Source organism: Chiloscyllium plagiosum, unplaced genomic scaffold (assembly GCF_037043375.1).
Source record: "Chiloscyllium plagiosum isolate Xiang-an unplaced genomic scaffold, Cpla_swu_hap1 HiC_scaffold_4, whole genome shotgun sequence".
Classification (NCBI taxonomy): Eukaryota; Metazoa; Chordata; class Chondrichthyes; order Orectolobiformes; family Hemiscylliidae; genus Chiloscyllium; species Chiloscyllium plagiosum.
The window spans coordinates 76,662,681-76,678,383 of NW_028270142.1; the positions used below are offsets into that span (position 1 = coordinate 76,662,681).

The 15,703-nt window shown below is 41.1% G+C and overlaps 1 protein-coding gene across 1 annotated transcript in view; it reads right to left on the minus strand.

Moving 5' to 3' along the window:
* The window catches only part of LOC122549478 (lipoxygenase homology domain-containing protein 1-like), a 145,756-nt gene that overhangs the window by 42,765 nt on the left and 87,288 nt on the right, over positions 1–15,703 (minus strand). The window contains exons 10-15 of the mRNA XM_087985872.1: positions 10,849–11,090; positions 10,542–10,668; positions 10,249–10,391; positions 3,639–3,846; positions 507–563; positions 264–415 (exon numbers count right to left, since the gene is read on the minus strand). Of these exons, the coding sequence (XP_087841998.1) occupies positions 264–415; positions 507–563; positions 3,639–3,846; positions 10,249–10,391; positions 10,542–10,668; positions 10,849–11,090 (929 nt within the window). The remainder of the gene's footprint in view (positions 1–263; positions 416–506; positions 564–3,638; positions 3,847–10,248; positions 10,392–10,541; positions 10,669–10,848; positions 11,091–15,703) is intronic.

The window sequence follows — 15,703 nt, forward strand, 5'->3', positions numbered from 1 at the left end:
AGTTCCCTGGTCTATCTTTACCACACTTTTTGTAAAGTGAAACCACATTAGCTGTCCTCCAATCCTCTGGCATGGCCCCTGTCTTGAGAGATGATTTGAAACTTTTAATCAGGGCCCCAGCAGCCTGGGGTACTTCAGAGCAAAAACATACCAGATAAACACATACTTAATCCAGTCCTTGAATTATTTGCCAATGAACATAATTTACTAATGAACATAATAATGTTAAAAAAAAGATACCACTATGCAGTATTGTGACTTACCTCAAATGTCACAACATCCATATAACGAGTGAGTTCAGTCGATAAAGGAATTGGGTTCGATTTTTTCAATTGCCCATATATTATCATTTCTAAATCAATTCTATTCACTGTATTGCCTTTCAGATTTGAGAGATAGACTTTCCATTTGCCACCTGGATCAAGAACAAAAACCAAAATCAAGAATTGTCATGTAATTTTAATTTTTCAAAAGTATTAACACATTTACATTAGTTAGCAATATACCTGATTTAATTTCTTCCCAGGATGGAAGATCTTGGTATTTGCTGCTCAACTTCAATTCTAAATTAATCAAAAATATTTTTCAGTTAATACAAGTTTGCTTTGAGTAAACAAAGTTTCATAAACAAATTTTGTTTCAGAGCTTTGCAATATGATTTAGTCATGAAGGAGAAAGATGTACTAAGTGCAAAATCATAACATACATAACAAACTTGAATTACAGCTAGCACATAATGAAAATCTTTCCTTTAATAATTTATGTGAACTTAAACAATAAAAATGGTATTGTCCTAAATGTCCAGGAATTTTTGATATTCTTCTATGATAAACTAGTCAGAAGTGCGTTGGAAAACCTGGAAAACAAAATAAGAGCCAGATATGGTGTTGTCCCCATTGCTTTCATTTCTTGATTGAAAGTCAGCTCAACAATCTGTTTGGCTATTTCAAAGCTTTCACAGATGACTGAACATCTGAGTTTTAAAGGTTCTACAATCCTTGTAGAGTCTGATAATTGTTTTTTAAAAGAGGAATTATGTTAGTGACTGACAGAAAGATTTGTAGGACACAATTTCATGTTTTAAGACTTCTACAGTAACTAACAAACTTGCAGATTTAGGAAGATTCTTGCTTTCCTAAGGAGATGAAAAATTATGGGGAATATGTAAGAATATGGAGTTGAGCTTAAAATCTGATCAGCCATAATCTGAATGGTGGAATAGGTTCGAAAGGCTGAATGTCCTACTCTTATTTCTTGCTTCTATGTTTGTAATAGCTGCCTGTTAAAAGCTTTATCTGCTATGATTTTAGTTTGTTGCTTACTGTAAAAATCTTTAAACATGAAATTATGTACTATGATGTTTTCAAATCAGTGCTAGGAAATGTATCTATTTTTAAAATAGTTATTAGTCTCTGCAGGGATTGAAATATTAGCTATTCTCTAAAGAAAGAAGTGTCAGTATTGGACCTGCTGACACTTCAGTGTGAGAGTAAGTGACAGTGTTTTTCATTTCAATTCCTACTCTTGGGACCTTTGTAGCAGCCACCCAATTGCCACAGGTGATGACCTGTGAAGTGGGTTCACTCTCTTACTTTGGGTTACAGCCGTGAGACACCAACCATCTCTGAAAAAGTTGAATCAGTATTATTGATAAATACAGTCACACTCCTCCTTTGTTCCTTCCCCATCCTTCCTTAAAATATTGCAGCAAATAATATTTTATTCATTCCTCTCCTTGGGCTGAATGTTCCCCACAGAGTCAGGAAGGAACCCAATTTAGGTTCTCACACAGCCATTATTGAGGTTGCTGGTTGACTCAAAAATAAAATCTGCATTAGTAAGATTATAACTTGGATTTGAGGTGTACATAAAAGGTTCTACAAACTCATATGCTCTGGCAAGGCAAGTGCAAAGCCCTAAACTTCTGGTCAGGTCTCAGAGCTTAAACCCTCCTCCAAACATGCTCCATGTTTCAGGGTGCATGTTGTCCTTGACCAGAGTAAGGGTGTGGCTATAGATCCAACGATGAGCCAACACAACTGAAAGGGGCAGATGATGTTGACCTCATAGTACACCAATGCTTATCTACCTCTCTTTTGTCCTAGCAGGAGAAATACACACAATGCCGAAGACAGAGCTCAGTTATTCTTCCATGGCATCACTCCAGTACAGGCAGCAGTGGCTCAGATAGCCAGGATAACAAAACAGGAGGCAGTTTGGTTTAACAAAACATGATGGGCACAGTGATTACAAAGACAAATGGGACTAGATCAGATTAGGATATCCAGTCGGCGTAGATGAGTTGGACTAAATGGTCTGTTTCCATGCTATATTGGTCTATGATGATAATATCTGGAGTCAAATATAGACCTGGTCAGGTAAGGATAGCAAAATTCCTTCCCCTAACGGATATTAGTGAACCAGATGGGTTTTTGCAGCAATAGAAAATGGTTTCACAGTAATCATTAGACTCTTAATTCCACATATATATTGATTTCTAATTCTACCATCTGCCACGGCAGGACCTGAACCCTAGTTCCTAGAACTTTATTTGGGTCTCTAGCTAATAGTCTTGTGATAATACCACTATGCAATCACCTCCCCATATTTTTTGTGAATTTTTTGTATTGGATAGTCAGCCAATTTTCCATCAATGCTCACATATTACCCACATCCTCCACAACATAAGCTCCTAATTTGCACAATAAATCTTTCAGTGGCATCTTGTCAAATGCCTTCTCTACGTAAGGGGAATGCCCATCCTCTTGAAGAACCAGCAGCGGTAGCACATGGAGTGCATATAAGGACTATACACCAATACTCAGAAAATCCAAGAAATGTTGTGTAGCATGGGCTGATTGGCCTGATTGATACTAGCAGTGCAGAGACATATGGAGGGTTCTGCCAACAACTCTACAGAAGGTGTCTTCCTTGGGCATCTGGAGCATCCAGCAAAGGTAGCCTAGTCACCATAACAACATCTAGCATATCAATGTCACATATTGTTCTTTGCTAACATACAATGAATTTCCCTTCGCTTAATAAAAACGTTTCTTCTAGTTATACCACAAAGTCGTTTTCCTCTACCACACTATTCCAAGCAGGCCCTGTATTTACCTATTCTTAAAGAGAATTGTGGCAGCAAATAGACACCCATGACAAGTTATAGGCGTGGCTTTGCCATACAAAGAAAGTGACAACAAATTGAGCATAGTGAACTGGCTTTCCCATATGATGTTCATATGCTCTGAATTCATTTATTAAAATCATTCCTTGATTATAGTATCCTAAACCCTTCAAGGACCATATTATACTACATGTTGATCTGGTTTTCTAGAATGTTGGCACAATGCAAAATTGTAGTGAGGGTATCAAACAGATGTTGTCTCTTGTTTACATTCACGAACAGCACCATATCTGCTTCAGACATATCATTTTTTTGATGTTTATTATTACCTTTCAAGTTCATGAAAAATGTGCACCTCCAATCCTAAATTCTGATGGTTTAGAAGGATATATAATGATGAGATACAAATATTATGTGACAAATTTCTTGGTCAATGGTTTTTAAGCTTGCAGGTTTGTCAACATTTTCAATCTTTGAACTTTAAGTATTCTGTTCCTGTAATTTCACTGACCTGTAATTGGTATAGTTAATGTTGACACATTGTTTGCATCTTTTGGGTTATATAACCATTCACCCACCATAAATATATGTTCTATCATTGCATATTTTCCTTCCTGAACAATAATTTTCTCCAGGTACAAATCAAAACCTCTTTTCATTTGGATGTTTAGTGCCTGAAGTTCACCAACATCAACTGACTCAATTATCAGTACGTTAACCTGAAAATTGAATATTCATTGAGAAATTAAACAGTGAATTAGTAGGAATATTTCATCAAAATATTAAATTAATTACAGCAGTGAAAACTAGCTGCATGCTTCCCCTGATAGAAAAGCTTCTCCTGCAGTTATTACAAAGCTAAAAAGCTTCCTGAAAAGATTCTGTTTGTTCATATAGAACAAATATTGTACAATACAAAAAAAAATTAGGACCAAAAGATAAACAACTTGCAATCCTAACAGTTGAACTTATTTTGAAAATAACAGCACTTGCCAGTATATATGGGATCAGTGACTGGAAACTGAATTGCAAAGGGCCAATGGATGTATACACTAGTGTATCTTCATCACTTAAGAAATTTGGGTAAAGTGTCTTCTGGAAGAGAGTAAGTATCACCTACTACACACCCCATGGCAAAAAGGTAAATTCAGACACATATTCTTACATGCAGTTCTCCAGTCTAGGAGGAAACAACATCAAAAGAGATTTCTGAGAATTAGAATCCGTACTGTGAGGAAACAGGCCCTTTGGCCCAAGTCCACAACTCTGAAGAGTATCCCACCCCAACCCATTCTCCTACATTTACCCCGACTCATGAACCTAACCTATACATCCCTGAACACTATGGGCAATTTAGGACAGCCAATTCACCTAACCTGCCCATATTTGGATTGTGGGAGGAAACCCATGCGGACACAGGGAGACCCAAGCAAACTCCACACAGACAGTTGCCCGAGGGTGTAATCAAAACCGGGTCCCTGGTGCTGTGAGACACCCTAGAAAGTAGCACGAGAGTAATTTGATCAGTTTTATCACATCTGGAACATGCTCTTCATATCTACCTTTAAAATACGAAAAATATAGGATGTAGCTACTTCCTTAAAACACTTTGAGGGGGTCTGGTCTGGTCCATAACAATTACTGCTTCGCCAGCAGCTGGGAATCATTCAATAAAGCTCCGACTCTTCTGAGACCCCCAAACAGCTTCTGACTGCTGCAGCTAAAAAAGCTTGGTCTGTGGGAGCTGGCCACACACATTCATGTTTTTTTCCATTGTACCAACTTTTAAAAAAAGCTTAAAGTCCTCACATATTAGATTAGATTAGATTACATTACAGTGTGGAAACAGGTCCTTCGGCCCAACAAGTCCATACCGACCCGCCGAAGCGTAACTCACCCATACCCCTACATTTAAACCTTACCTAACACTACGGGCAATTTAGCATGGCCAATTCACCTGACCTGCACATCCTTGGACTGTGGGAGGAAACCGGAGCACCCAGAGGAAACCCACGCAGACACGGGGAGAATGTGCAAACTCCACACAGTCAGTCGCCTGAGGCGGGAATTGAACCCGGGTCTCTGGCGCTGTGCGGCAGAGTGGTAGACTGCAGTGGTAACCACTGTGCCACCGTGCCGCCCTATTGTTTACTTAAGATGTCTTTGGTAGCCAGTTCTGCACCTCTGCCCTCACAACCACTCTTCAAAAAAACCCAGGACAAAGTAACCTTTTAAAGTGGTAGTATCATTATATAATGGGGAGCAAAGAAATGGCAGAAGAATTGAAAAGGTACTTTGCATCAGTCTTCACTGTGGAAGACACTGGCATGGTAACAGAACTTCAACAAAGTCAGTGAGCAGAGGTGAGTATAGGGCCATCATTAAGGAGAAGGTACTGGCAAGTTGAAAGGTCTGAAGTTGAAGAAACAATCTGGACCAGATGTACTGCACCCCAGAGTTCTGAAGGAGATAGCTGAAGAGATTGTAGACACATTGGTGATGATCTTTCTGGAATCACTGGAGTCAGGGTGGGTCCCACCCAACTAGAAAATAACTAATGTAACACTCTGTTTAAGAATGGAGGGAGGCAGGATATGGTAAATTATAGGTTGTTGGCCTGACCTCGGTTGTTGGTAAGATTTTACAGCCTATTATCAAGGATGAGATTGTGGAGTTCTTGGAAGTATATGGCAAAATTGGGTTAAGCGAGCACAGCTTCATCATGGGAAGGTCAAGCCTGCCAAATCTGTTAGAATTCTTTGAGAAGGTAATGAGCAAATTAGACAAAGGAGAGCCAGTGGATATAATTTATTTGGTTTCCAGAAGGCTTTTGACAAGGCGTTGCACAGGACGCTACTAAACAAAATAAGAGCACATGGAGTTAAGGGCAAGGTACTGACATGATTAGATGATTGACTGATTGGCAATGTTAGAGTGTGGGGCTAAAGGAGTCTTTTTTTAGGATGGTAGTCAGCCACCAGGGGAGTTCTGCAAAGGTTAGCATTATATTCCAAATGTTAAGTGACCAGAGCTCTCAGAACATGACTGCTTGAGATTCTAGTCCTCTCAAAATGAAGGACCACAACTATTCATGTTATACATTAATGATCTAGACAAAGGAATTAAGGGCATTATTGCAGATGACACAAAATTAGGTTGAGGAACAGATATTGTTGAGGAAGTATAGGAGGACTTGGATACATTAGGAGAGTGGGCAAAGTAGCAATGTAGGAAAGTGTGAGGGTTTGCACTTTGGTAGGAAGAAGTGGTATAGATTATTTTCTAAATGGGGAATGTCTTCAAAAATCCGAAGCACAAAGAGATCTGCAGGTTCAGTTGGAAGGTAGTAGGGCAAATATAATGTTAGCATTCATTTTGAGAGGACTAGAATTCAAGAGCAGTAATATATTGCTGAGGATGTAAAAGGGCGGCATGGTGGCACAGTGGTTAGCACTGGTGCCTCACAGCGCCAGAGACCCGGGTTCAATTCCCGCCTCAGGCGACTGACTGTGTGGAGTTTGCACGTTCTCCCTGTGTCCGCGTGGGTTTCCTCCCACAGTCACAAAGATGTGCGGGTTAGGTGAATTGGCCATGCTAAATTGCCCGTAGTGTTAGGTAAGGGGTAAATGTAGGGGTATGGGTGGGTTGCGCTTCAGCTGGGCGGTGTGGACTTGTTGGGCCGAAGGGCCTGTTTCCACACTGTAAGTAATCTAATCTAATCTAATCTAATCTAAAAGGCACTGGTTAGACTGCATGCAAGCAGTTTTGGGTCCCCTATCTAAGGAAAGATATGCTTGGAAAGGGTCCAGAGGTTTAGAAGAAGATGTACATGTATTTGGAAAGGCAAGGACTGATTAGGGATAGTCAAATGGCTTTGTGCATGGGAAATCATGTCTCACAAACTTGATTGAGTTTTTTGAGGAAGTAACAAAGAAGATTGATGAGGGCAGAGCGGTAGATGTGACTTCAGTAAGGTGTTTGACAAGGTTTCCCATGGGAGACTGATTAGCAAGGTTAGATCTCATAGAATACAGGGAGAACTAGTCATTTGGATACATAACTGGCTCAAAGGTAGAAGACAGAGGGTGGTGGTGGAGGGTTGTTTTTCAGACTGGTGGCTTGCTTTTCAGACTGGAGTGCCGCAAGGATCGGTGCTGGGTCCTCTACTTTTTGTCATTTACATAAATGATTTGGATGCAAGCATAAGAGGTACAATTAGTAAGTTTGCAGATGACACCAAAATTGGAGGTGTAGTGGACAGCGAAGAGGGTTACCTCAGATTACAACAGGATCTTGACCAGATGGCCCAATGGGCTGAGAAGTGGCAGATAGAGTTTAATTCAGATAAATATGAAGTGCTGCATTTTGGGAAAGCAAATCTTAGCAGGACTTATACACTTAATGGTAAGGTCCTCAAAAGTGTTTCTGAACAAAGAGACCATGGAGTGCAGGTAGGTAGAATACTGAAGAAGGTTTATTGGTTAGAGTTCTGAAGAAGGGCTTATGACCGAAACGTCGATTCTCCTGTTCCCTGGATGCTGCCTCACCTGCTGCACTGTTCCAGCAACACATTTTCAGCTTATTGGTTAGAGCATTGAGTATAGGAGTTGGGAAGTCATGTTGCAGCTGTACAGGACACTGGTTGGGCCACTGTTGGAATATTGCGTGCAATTCTGGTCTCCTTCCTATCGGAAAGATGTTGTGAAACTTGAAAGGGTTCAGAGAAGATTTACAAGGATGTTGCCAGGGTTGGAGGATTTGAACTACAGGGAGAGGCTGAACAGGCTGGGGCTGTTTTCCCTGGAGCATCAGAGGCTGATGGGTGACCTTATTGAGGTTTACAACATCATGAGGGGCATGGATAGGGTAAATAGGCAAAGTCTTTTCCCTGGGGTCGGGGAGTCCAGAACTAGAGGGCATAGGTTTAGGATGAGAGGGGCAAGATTTAAACCAGACCTAAGGGGCAATCATTTCACACAGAGGATGGTACGTGCATGGAATGTGCTGCCAGAGGAAGTGGTGGAGTCTGGTACAATTGCGAGATTTAAGAGGCATTTGATTGGGTATATGAATAGGAAGGGTTGGAGGGATATGGGCTGGGTGCTGGCAGGTCGGACTAGATTGAGTTGGGATATCTGGTCGGCATGGACGGGTTGGGCTGAAGGGTCTGTTTCCATGCTGTACATTTCTATGACTCTTTAAGTGCTTTGCAAATGAGATGCGGTTGAGGACTCTAATTATGTACTTGATGGAAGTGAAAAGGATGACAGTGCATCTGATTGAAAATTACAGAATACTGAGAGCCTAGAGTGGGTGTGGAGATGATATTTCCACTAGTAGGCAAGACTGGGCACCAGAGGGCACAGACTCAGAGTAAAGGAATGACACTTTAGAATTGAGATGATGAGGAATTTCTTCAGCCAGAGAGTGCAGTTCTGGTCACCGCATTATAGGAAAGATGTGGAAGCTTTAGAAAGGGTTCAGAGAAGATTTATTAGGATGTTGCCTGGTATGGAGGGAAAGTCTTATGAGGAAAGGTTGACAGACTTGAGGTTGGTGTCGTTAGAGAGAAGAAGGTTGAGAGGTGACTTAATTGAGGCATACAAGATAATCAGAGGGTTAGATCAGGTGGACAGTGACAGCCTTTTTCTGAGGATGGTGATGGCTTGCACGAAAGGGCATAGCTTCAGTTTGAGGGGTAATAGATATAGAATAGATGTCAGAGATAGTTTCTTTACTCAGAGAGTAGTAGGGGTGTGGAAGTTCTGTCTGCAATAGTTGTAGATTCTCTAACTTTATGGGCATTTAAGTGGTCATTGGATAGGCATATGGACGAGATTGGAATAGTGTAGGTTAGATGAGCTTCAGATTGGTTTCACAGGGCAGCGCAACATCGAGGGCTGAAGGGCCTGTACTGCACTATAATGTTCTATGGTAAAATTGTGAAACTAATTGTCATGGAAGGCTTTGATTATGTTTAAGTTACTGATTATGTTTAAGGCAGAGGTAGATAAGTTCTTGATTAGTAAGGGAATAAAAGGTAATAGGGAGAAGGCAGAAGAATGGAGTTGAAAAATATATAGGCCATGATTGAATGACCTATCAGACCTAGTGGGCTGAATCTCATATATTCTGCTCGTATATGAGTGGCACAGTGGCTAAATGGTTAGCACTGCTACCTCACAATTACCAAGGACCCAGGCTTGATTCCAGGTTAAGGATGCTGTCTGGATGGAGTTTGCACATTCTTGCTGTGTCTGCATGGGTTTCTTCCCACAGTCCAAAGATTTGGAGGATTGGCCATGCTAAATTGCCCATAGTGTCCAGTGATGTGCAGGCTAGGTAAATTAGTCATGGAAAAATGTAGGAATAGGGTAAGGTGATGGGTCTCCATTGGGTGTTCTTCAGAGGTTCAACGTGGACTTAATGGCCTACTCCAGTACTATTGGGATTTTATATCTTATGGTCTTATTGTGTGGAAAAGGCAGGAAAGTGGATGCAAGGAATGTTGGATCAGCCATAATCCTACTGAATGGCACCACAGGCTTAAGAGACTGAATGTTCGACTTTTGTTCCTATTTCTTAAGAAACAAAATTTTGAGGAGGACATAAAGAACCAGATTTTTCAGAATTATAAGGAGTCTGCAGACATTTAAAATTGATAGTTGAGACTTGATTCTCAGATTCCTGGCCCCAACTTTCAGTGGTGCAATATAAAGGTATGCATTGAGTTCTTTTGTAGTCCAGTGGTAGTGTCCCATTCTCTGAGCCAGGATACCTGATTTCAAATCTCACCAGCTAACAAGGTGTGTAATGACATCTCTGAACAGGTTGATTAGGAAATACCTATTAAGAGTATGTGTGTCTCGCCTGCAGCTTACATTCCTGACCTAGTTGAAACCATTGTGTGGGATAGGCATTTCCATCCCCTTCCTATTTTTGTGACTTCTGGCTGCTTTCTCAACAATTTGCAATTCTCAGATCTTCAGAGAAGTCACTTCATGTTGGAATGATATGTGTGGAGCCCATTAATTGGATTAGATCAATCTTAACTTTATTTATACCTAGGAATACACAGTGAAAACTAAAATTAATTATGTGACCAATATACGCTTTCCTACCATTGTTTCCTTATTTGTTGCTTGTGTGTTGATTTTTCTTTTTCCTGTATCTCCAAGAGTTCCTTTTAAAGTGATATATACATCAGAATCTGCTCCTAAATTACTTGATGATCCAGTGATGATGGATAACACATATTCCTTCACTGTAAAGCATAATAGTACGCTTAAATCTTTGGACAATGTGGTAAGAGCATGAAGTGAAAATGCACATCTTTCACTATACTTCATTTAACCAATAATGGACCCACGTTGAATGTCTGTCTATTTAGAGGTATACCAACAGAGCCACAAACCTGTCAGAAAATTGGTACTGCTCATGATTAAAGGAAGTTCTGCCACTGCAAATCCTTCAACTTGTGATAAATTGCGCAGGAACAAAAACTCTAACGTTTCTTTGGTGCTTTGGTGATGGAGTTCTACCTAGGGGAATTAAGCAATTGCAATGACTACACATTGTTTTTTCTGGAAGAATTAAAATTATACTAAGTAAACCTGAAACAGTAAGAAAAATATTGAAAGATAATTTTGGAAGGAATTAGTCATTTCACATTACGGAGTGGTGATCAGTTATTACAGCCAACAGACACCTTCACTCATTACCTTCTGACAATGCCAAAAATCTTCATTCTTGGATTCCTCTCTTTCCAGCCTTACTTTAGTGATTGCTCCTAGCTGGTCATCAATGCTAATGGAGGTCTGGTATGTATAACCTCTGTTCAAAGACCCTTTCTTAAGAATTATGGGGGCAGCAGAACCATTTTTGCAGCAAATTGTCAGTATTACTTCTACATCTGTGCCACTGTTTGGCATGTCACTGGTGACGACAAAGACATCCCAGCTTCCTGATGAATGGAAATAATTATTGATGCAGAGTTAATTTCGTGGTATTAATTCTGTTATATAATTACTGTTTGTTTATGTTTCAGAAAAATATAAAGATGTTATCACAATGCTTCCTTTGGAACCAGGAATTATGTACCATATAGACAAATGGTAAATCTGAACAGGAACATTTCATTTATGATGCTCACACCTCACAGCTCACAGCTGGTTCGAGACTGGACCCAAACACTGCCTCAGGTCACCTGACCTAAGCAGCAGTGCCCCCCAACTACCTACATATAACACCCCACTCTCTTAATTTTAAAAGTCCCAGTAATCAACATATATATAGATAGATAGATAATAATAACTATTATCAAAATATGGAAACTAACATATATACATCGTCAGGAACATGTACAAAATGAATAAAGAAAATAACCCTTCTGTAGTCTACATTGACATGATCAGTGTTTCTGAGGAATGGTGATTCCGAGAAGGTTGTCACCTTATTCCAGGAACCTTTTCTAGTGTAGTCTTCCTCTGCCTCTGGAAGCTCCCATTGTTCAACAGATATGACCCTCTCTGATTAACGGTTGTTGCCCTGTGCCCTTAGTGAATATGGTCAAACCTAGTGTGGAGACACATGACCCGATCAAGACCACTGATCCCATCTGGACCGGATCAGTGATTTGAAGCACTTTACCTCATTGGTGAGGTGCAGCAACCAGCTGGTCCACATGAATCCTCCAGACCATTCACCCCAGTCTAAACCCTATATGATAACTGTCTTGTTTGAGGCATGATCACCACTCAGATCCATTCTTCCCCAGATGTGCAATTCTGACCTAATATAGTCTCTTCTCTTTGGAATACCCTTGACCTTGCAGTTCTTACTGGCCATCTATTCTTTTTGATTTCGCTCTACCACCTCTCTGGTCTCTTCATGTCATAGTAAGTCAAATATGGTTCTCAGCTGGTGGTCAAACAATAAAGACACTGGCAAGCACTAGATTATCACATGTGGAGTATTCCTGTACATGCTCAGGAACTTGTCGATTTGCCATCCTAGCGATCCCTCCCCTTGTGAGGCCTTTCGAGCCTGCTTCAAGGTTTATACAAAACTCTCCACCTGGTCATTTGTTAAAAGGTATTATGAAGCAAATCTCACATTCCTGATTCTGTGATTTGCCAGATACTCCTTGAACTATTGCTTCACAAACTGTGGACTACTGTCACTCATGATTTGTTCGGGATTCCTGAACCAGGCAAACACTTCATCCAGTCAGTCTATTGTTGATTCCACCAAACCAATTTCATGACTGCCACCTCAGGCAACTTGGAGTGGGCATCCCCAACCAGTAGGAACATTAGCCTCTCTTTTAGTCCCATGATATCGATGTGAATCCACTGCCATGGTGTGTGAGGCCACTTTCATGGGTGAAGGGGCAACAACAGCAGAACCTTTCTTACTTTTGTGCAAGATTAGCACGATCCTACTTTCACCTCCTTCTGGGGAGTCCACATTTGACTACTAAAACTAACTCCTTCACTCATACCACACCAGGGTACCCTTGGTGCACTTGTTCTAGCACCTTTCCTCTTAATGGAGGAGGAATACTAAGTCTCATTTCCCACAATAATCATACGTCCAATACACATAACTCCCATATCTTGGATATAAGGGTACACTTCTGGGCAGTTATTATGACTGATTATCTCTCTCAGGACAAGGTCCAACATTTAGCTCAGGACTGGATCATTCCGAGAAGCGTTCTGCACTTGACCCACTGATACCAATACTTTATCACCCTGGGAAAAGTACATAGTTTTCAGAGAGCAGTGGAAAACATCTTTATTCCCCGGTAGTGGCAGCCTTGACAGTTTATCTGCATTGCTGTGCTTCTCTGCCTATTGGTATCTGATTTTATATGAGTAAGTTGACAGAGCCAGTGCTCATTTCTGTAGGCATGCTGCTACTATTGATGGTATTCCTGTACATGGGCCAAAACTGGAGGTTAGACGTCTGTGGTTGGTCAGTAGCACAAGTGTTTGCTGCAAAGGAAATGGGTGAACTTCTTAATGCCAAACACAATGCTTAATTCATATTTTTTGATTTAAGCTTCTGTATTAATTGTTTTCCATCTTTGTTGGTGGCCTGAATGCAAAATGCAATAGACCTTTACTCTCCATTTAATAAGATGTGTGATAGCACAGAGTGAACTCCATGAGGCAAGGCATCATACCCTAACTGTAGTGGTAACTTTGGGATGAAATACATTTACACTTCTGATCTTTTTAGGGCTTGCTTCACCTCTGGTAAGCTGCTTCACATTCATAGATCCATTTTCATGACCAACCTTTTCCCAGTGTCTGTTGTAAAGGTTTTAGCATGGTTGTCAGGTCTGACACAAACTTGCCATAGTAGTTTACAAGTCCCAAGAACAATCTCAGCTGAGACACATTCTCCGGTCTAGGGGACTTCATGTTCCTTCATCTTCTTGGGAGCCCTGTGTAGTCACTCATTAACTTGTCAAGTTGAAACCGTATAAAGTCTTTACAGTGATGAAACTGGCCATTTGGCCCAACAAGTCCACACCTACCCTCCAAGAAGCAGCCTACCCAGTCTCATCCTCCTATCTTATTCCAATAACACTGTATTTCCCATGGCTAACCTACTCATCCCTGAATACTATGGGCAATTTAACATGGCCAATTCATCTAAGCTGCACATCTTTGCACTGTGGGAGGAAACTGGAGCACCCAGAGGAAATCCATGCAGATAGGGGGAGAATGTGCAATCTCCACAAGGACCGTTACCCTAGGCTGGAATTGAACCTGGATCCCTGGCACTGTGAGGCATCAGTGTTAACCATTGAACCACCTCTATTGAGTCTTTTAAAAACACTCATTTCTCTACTTTTACTTGCAGGCCATGCACCCACAATACTTTTAGGCTCCTTCAATTTGTTTCAAATGCTCCTCTGTTGGAGGAACCAGTGACCAAAATATCATCCACATAACCCTCCTAGCAATCCACTTAAAATTTGGTTTATAGCCCTTTGAAATAGAGTTGGCACTGATTTGATGGCAAAAGAAAATCACTTGTAGCGAGAAAGTCCTGTGTGTCACTATCAACCCCAAGCTGAAAATGAGATGCTGTTCTTTTGTTCTTTGAATTGGTACAGAACCTTGCTGGAACACTGCAGCATTCACAGCAAAACAGGCAGTGGTGGTGATGGCAGCAGCTAGAGGCCGCAGTGGGGGAACTTTAGCGATTGCCAAGAGGCAGTTGGTGTGTCTGGGCAAACATCTGGTGGTTAGTGGTATTGTGGAAGCAGGTGGAGGCCGATAATGGCACCAGCATGGGAAACTGGCAGCCTGTGGCAAGATGGCTGGTGAGCCCAGATGACAGTCACGAATGAGACAGCAGTGCAGAGGCATGGAGATCATTGATGATGGCACTCGACGGAAAAATGGCAGTGCGGAGATTGAGATATCATGCCCAGCGCAGAAGACAGGGGATGGTGGTCAGTGGTGAGATGGCAGCATGGAGACGCAGAGATGGAGAGATCTAGCCCAGCATAGGGGAGAGATTAAGCCCAGTGAGGAGTGACTGCAGGCCCATGTCTAAAGAAGGAACTTTTAACTTTACTTCTTATTTACTACTTTATACTGAAAAGAATTGCATTGTTTAACTTTTAACAATTCTCCATTTTTTTTACTTTTTACCAAAGATTTTACACTTTTGTACCTTGTATCTAAGATGGTACCATGAATGGTCACATTATAAACTTTTCACTGAACTCTTGTATCCTTTGAGTACACATCACAATAAAACCTAATTCTAATTCCTTCACAACTCTCATCTGTTGGTTGGCCTGCAACGTATCCATTTTTGAGAATTAATTTTCTCATGCCAGTCCATTGAATAGACCTTTTATGAGTGGAAGAGGGTACTGATCTGCACTTAGGGCTGTGACTTTGAAGTCACCATAAATCCTCACTGCGTCATCTGTTTTTAAAACCAGAATGATGGGAGTGGCCCTTTCACTTTGTAGTTTCACCTCCATTTTAGGCCCAATGGCATTTGGTACGGGATGTACCTTCAGCCTCTGTCTTCAGCTGTAATTTAATTATGACTCCTTTCATTTCCCCCAGGGTTCATTTGAAAACATCTTTGTCCTTGTCCACGATCTCTTGCAAACTCATGTTTGAGTCCACCAACCTATTAACCATGCCCCAATTCAACCTTAATTTTTGTAACCAGGACAGTGCAGATATTGCAAAGTATTCACACTATGTACAGTGGCAATTCTGCACACTAGTCCCCTAACTGCACTTTCACCAGTACATAACCCTACAGTGCCATCACTTGTTATACTTATATCCATAGTATAGTGAAGTGGGAGATGGCACAGGGCAGGGTGACACTAGGCACACAGACACACAAGATGGCCACTGAGCCATAAATTGGCCACTTGACATACAAGATGGCCACCGAACCATAATATGGAGAGAGACAGCAAAGCAAACATAGATAATGCCTGGGGCCACCAGAATGTCAGCACAATGCACTCACAACCTAGTTGATTAGTTTAGGGTGGGTGGGGGAGAAAATACCTTTGATAGA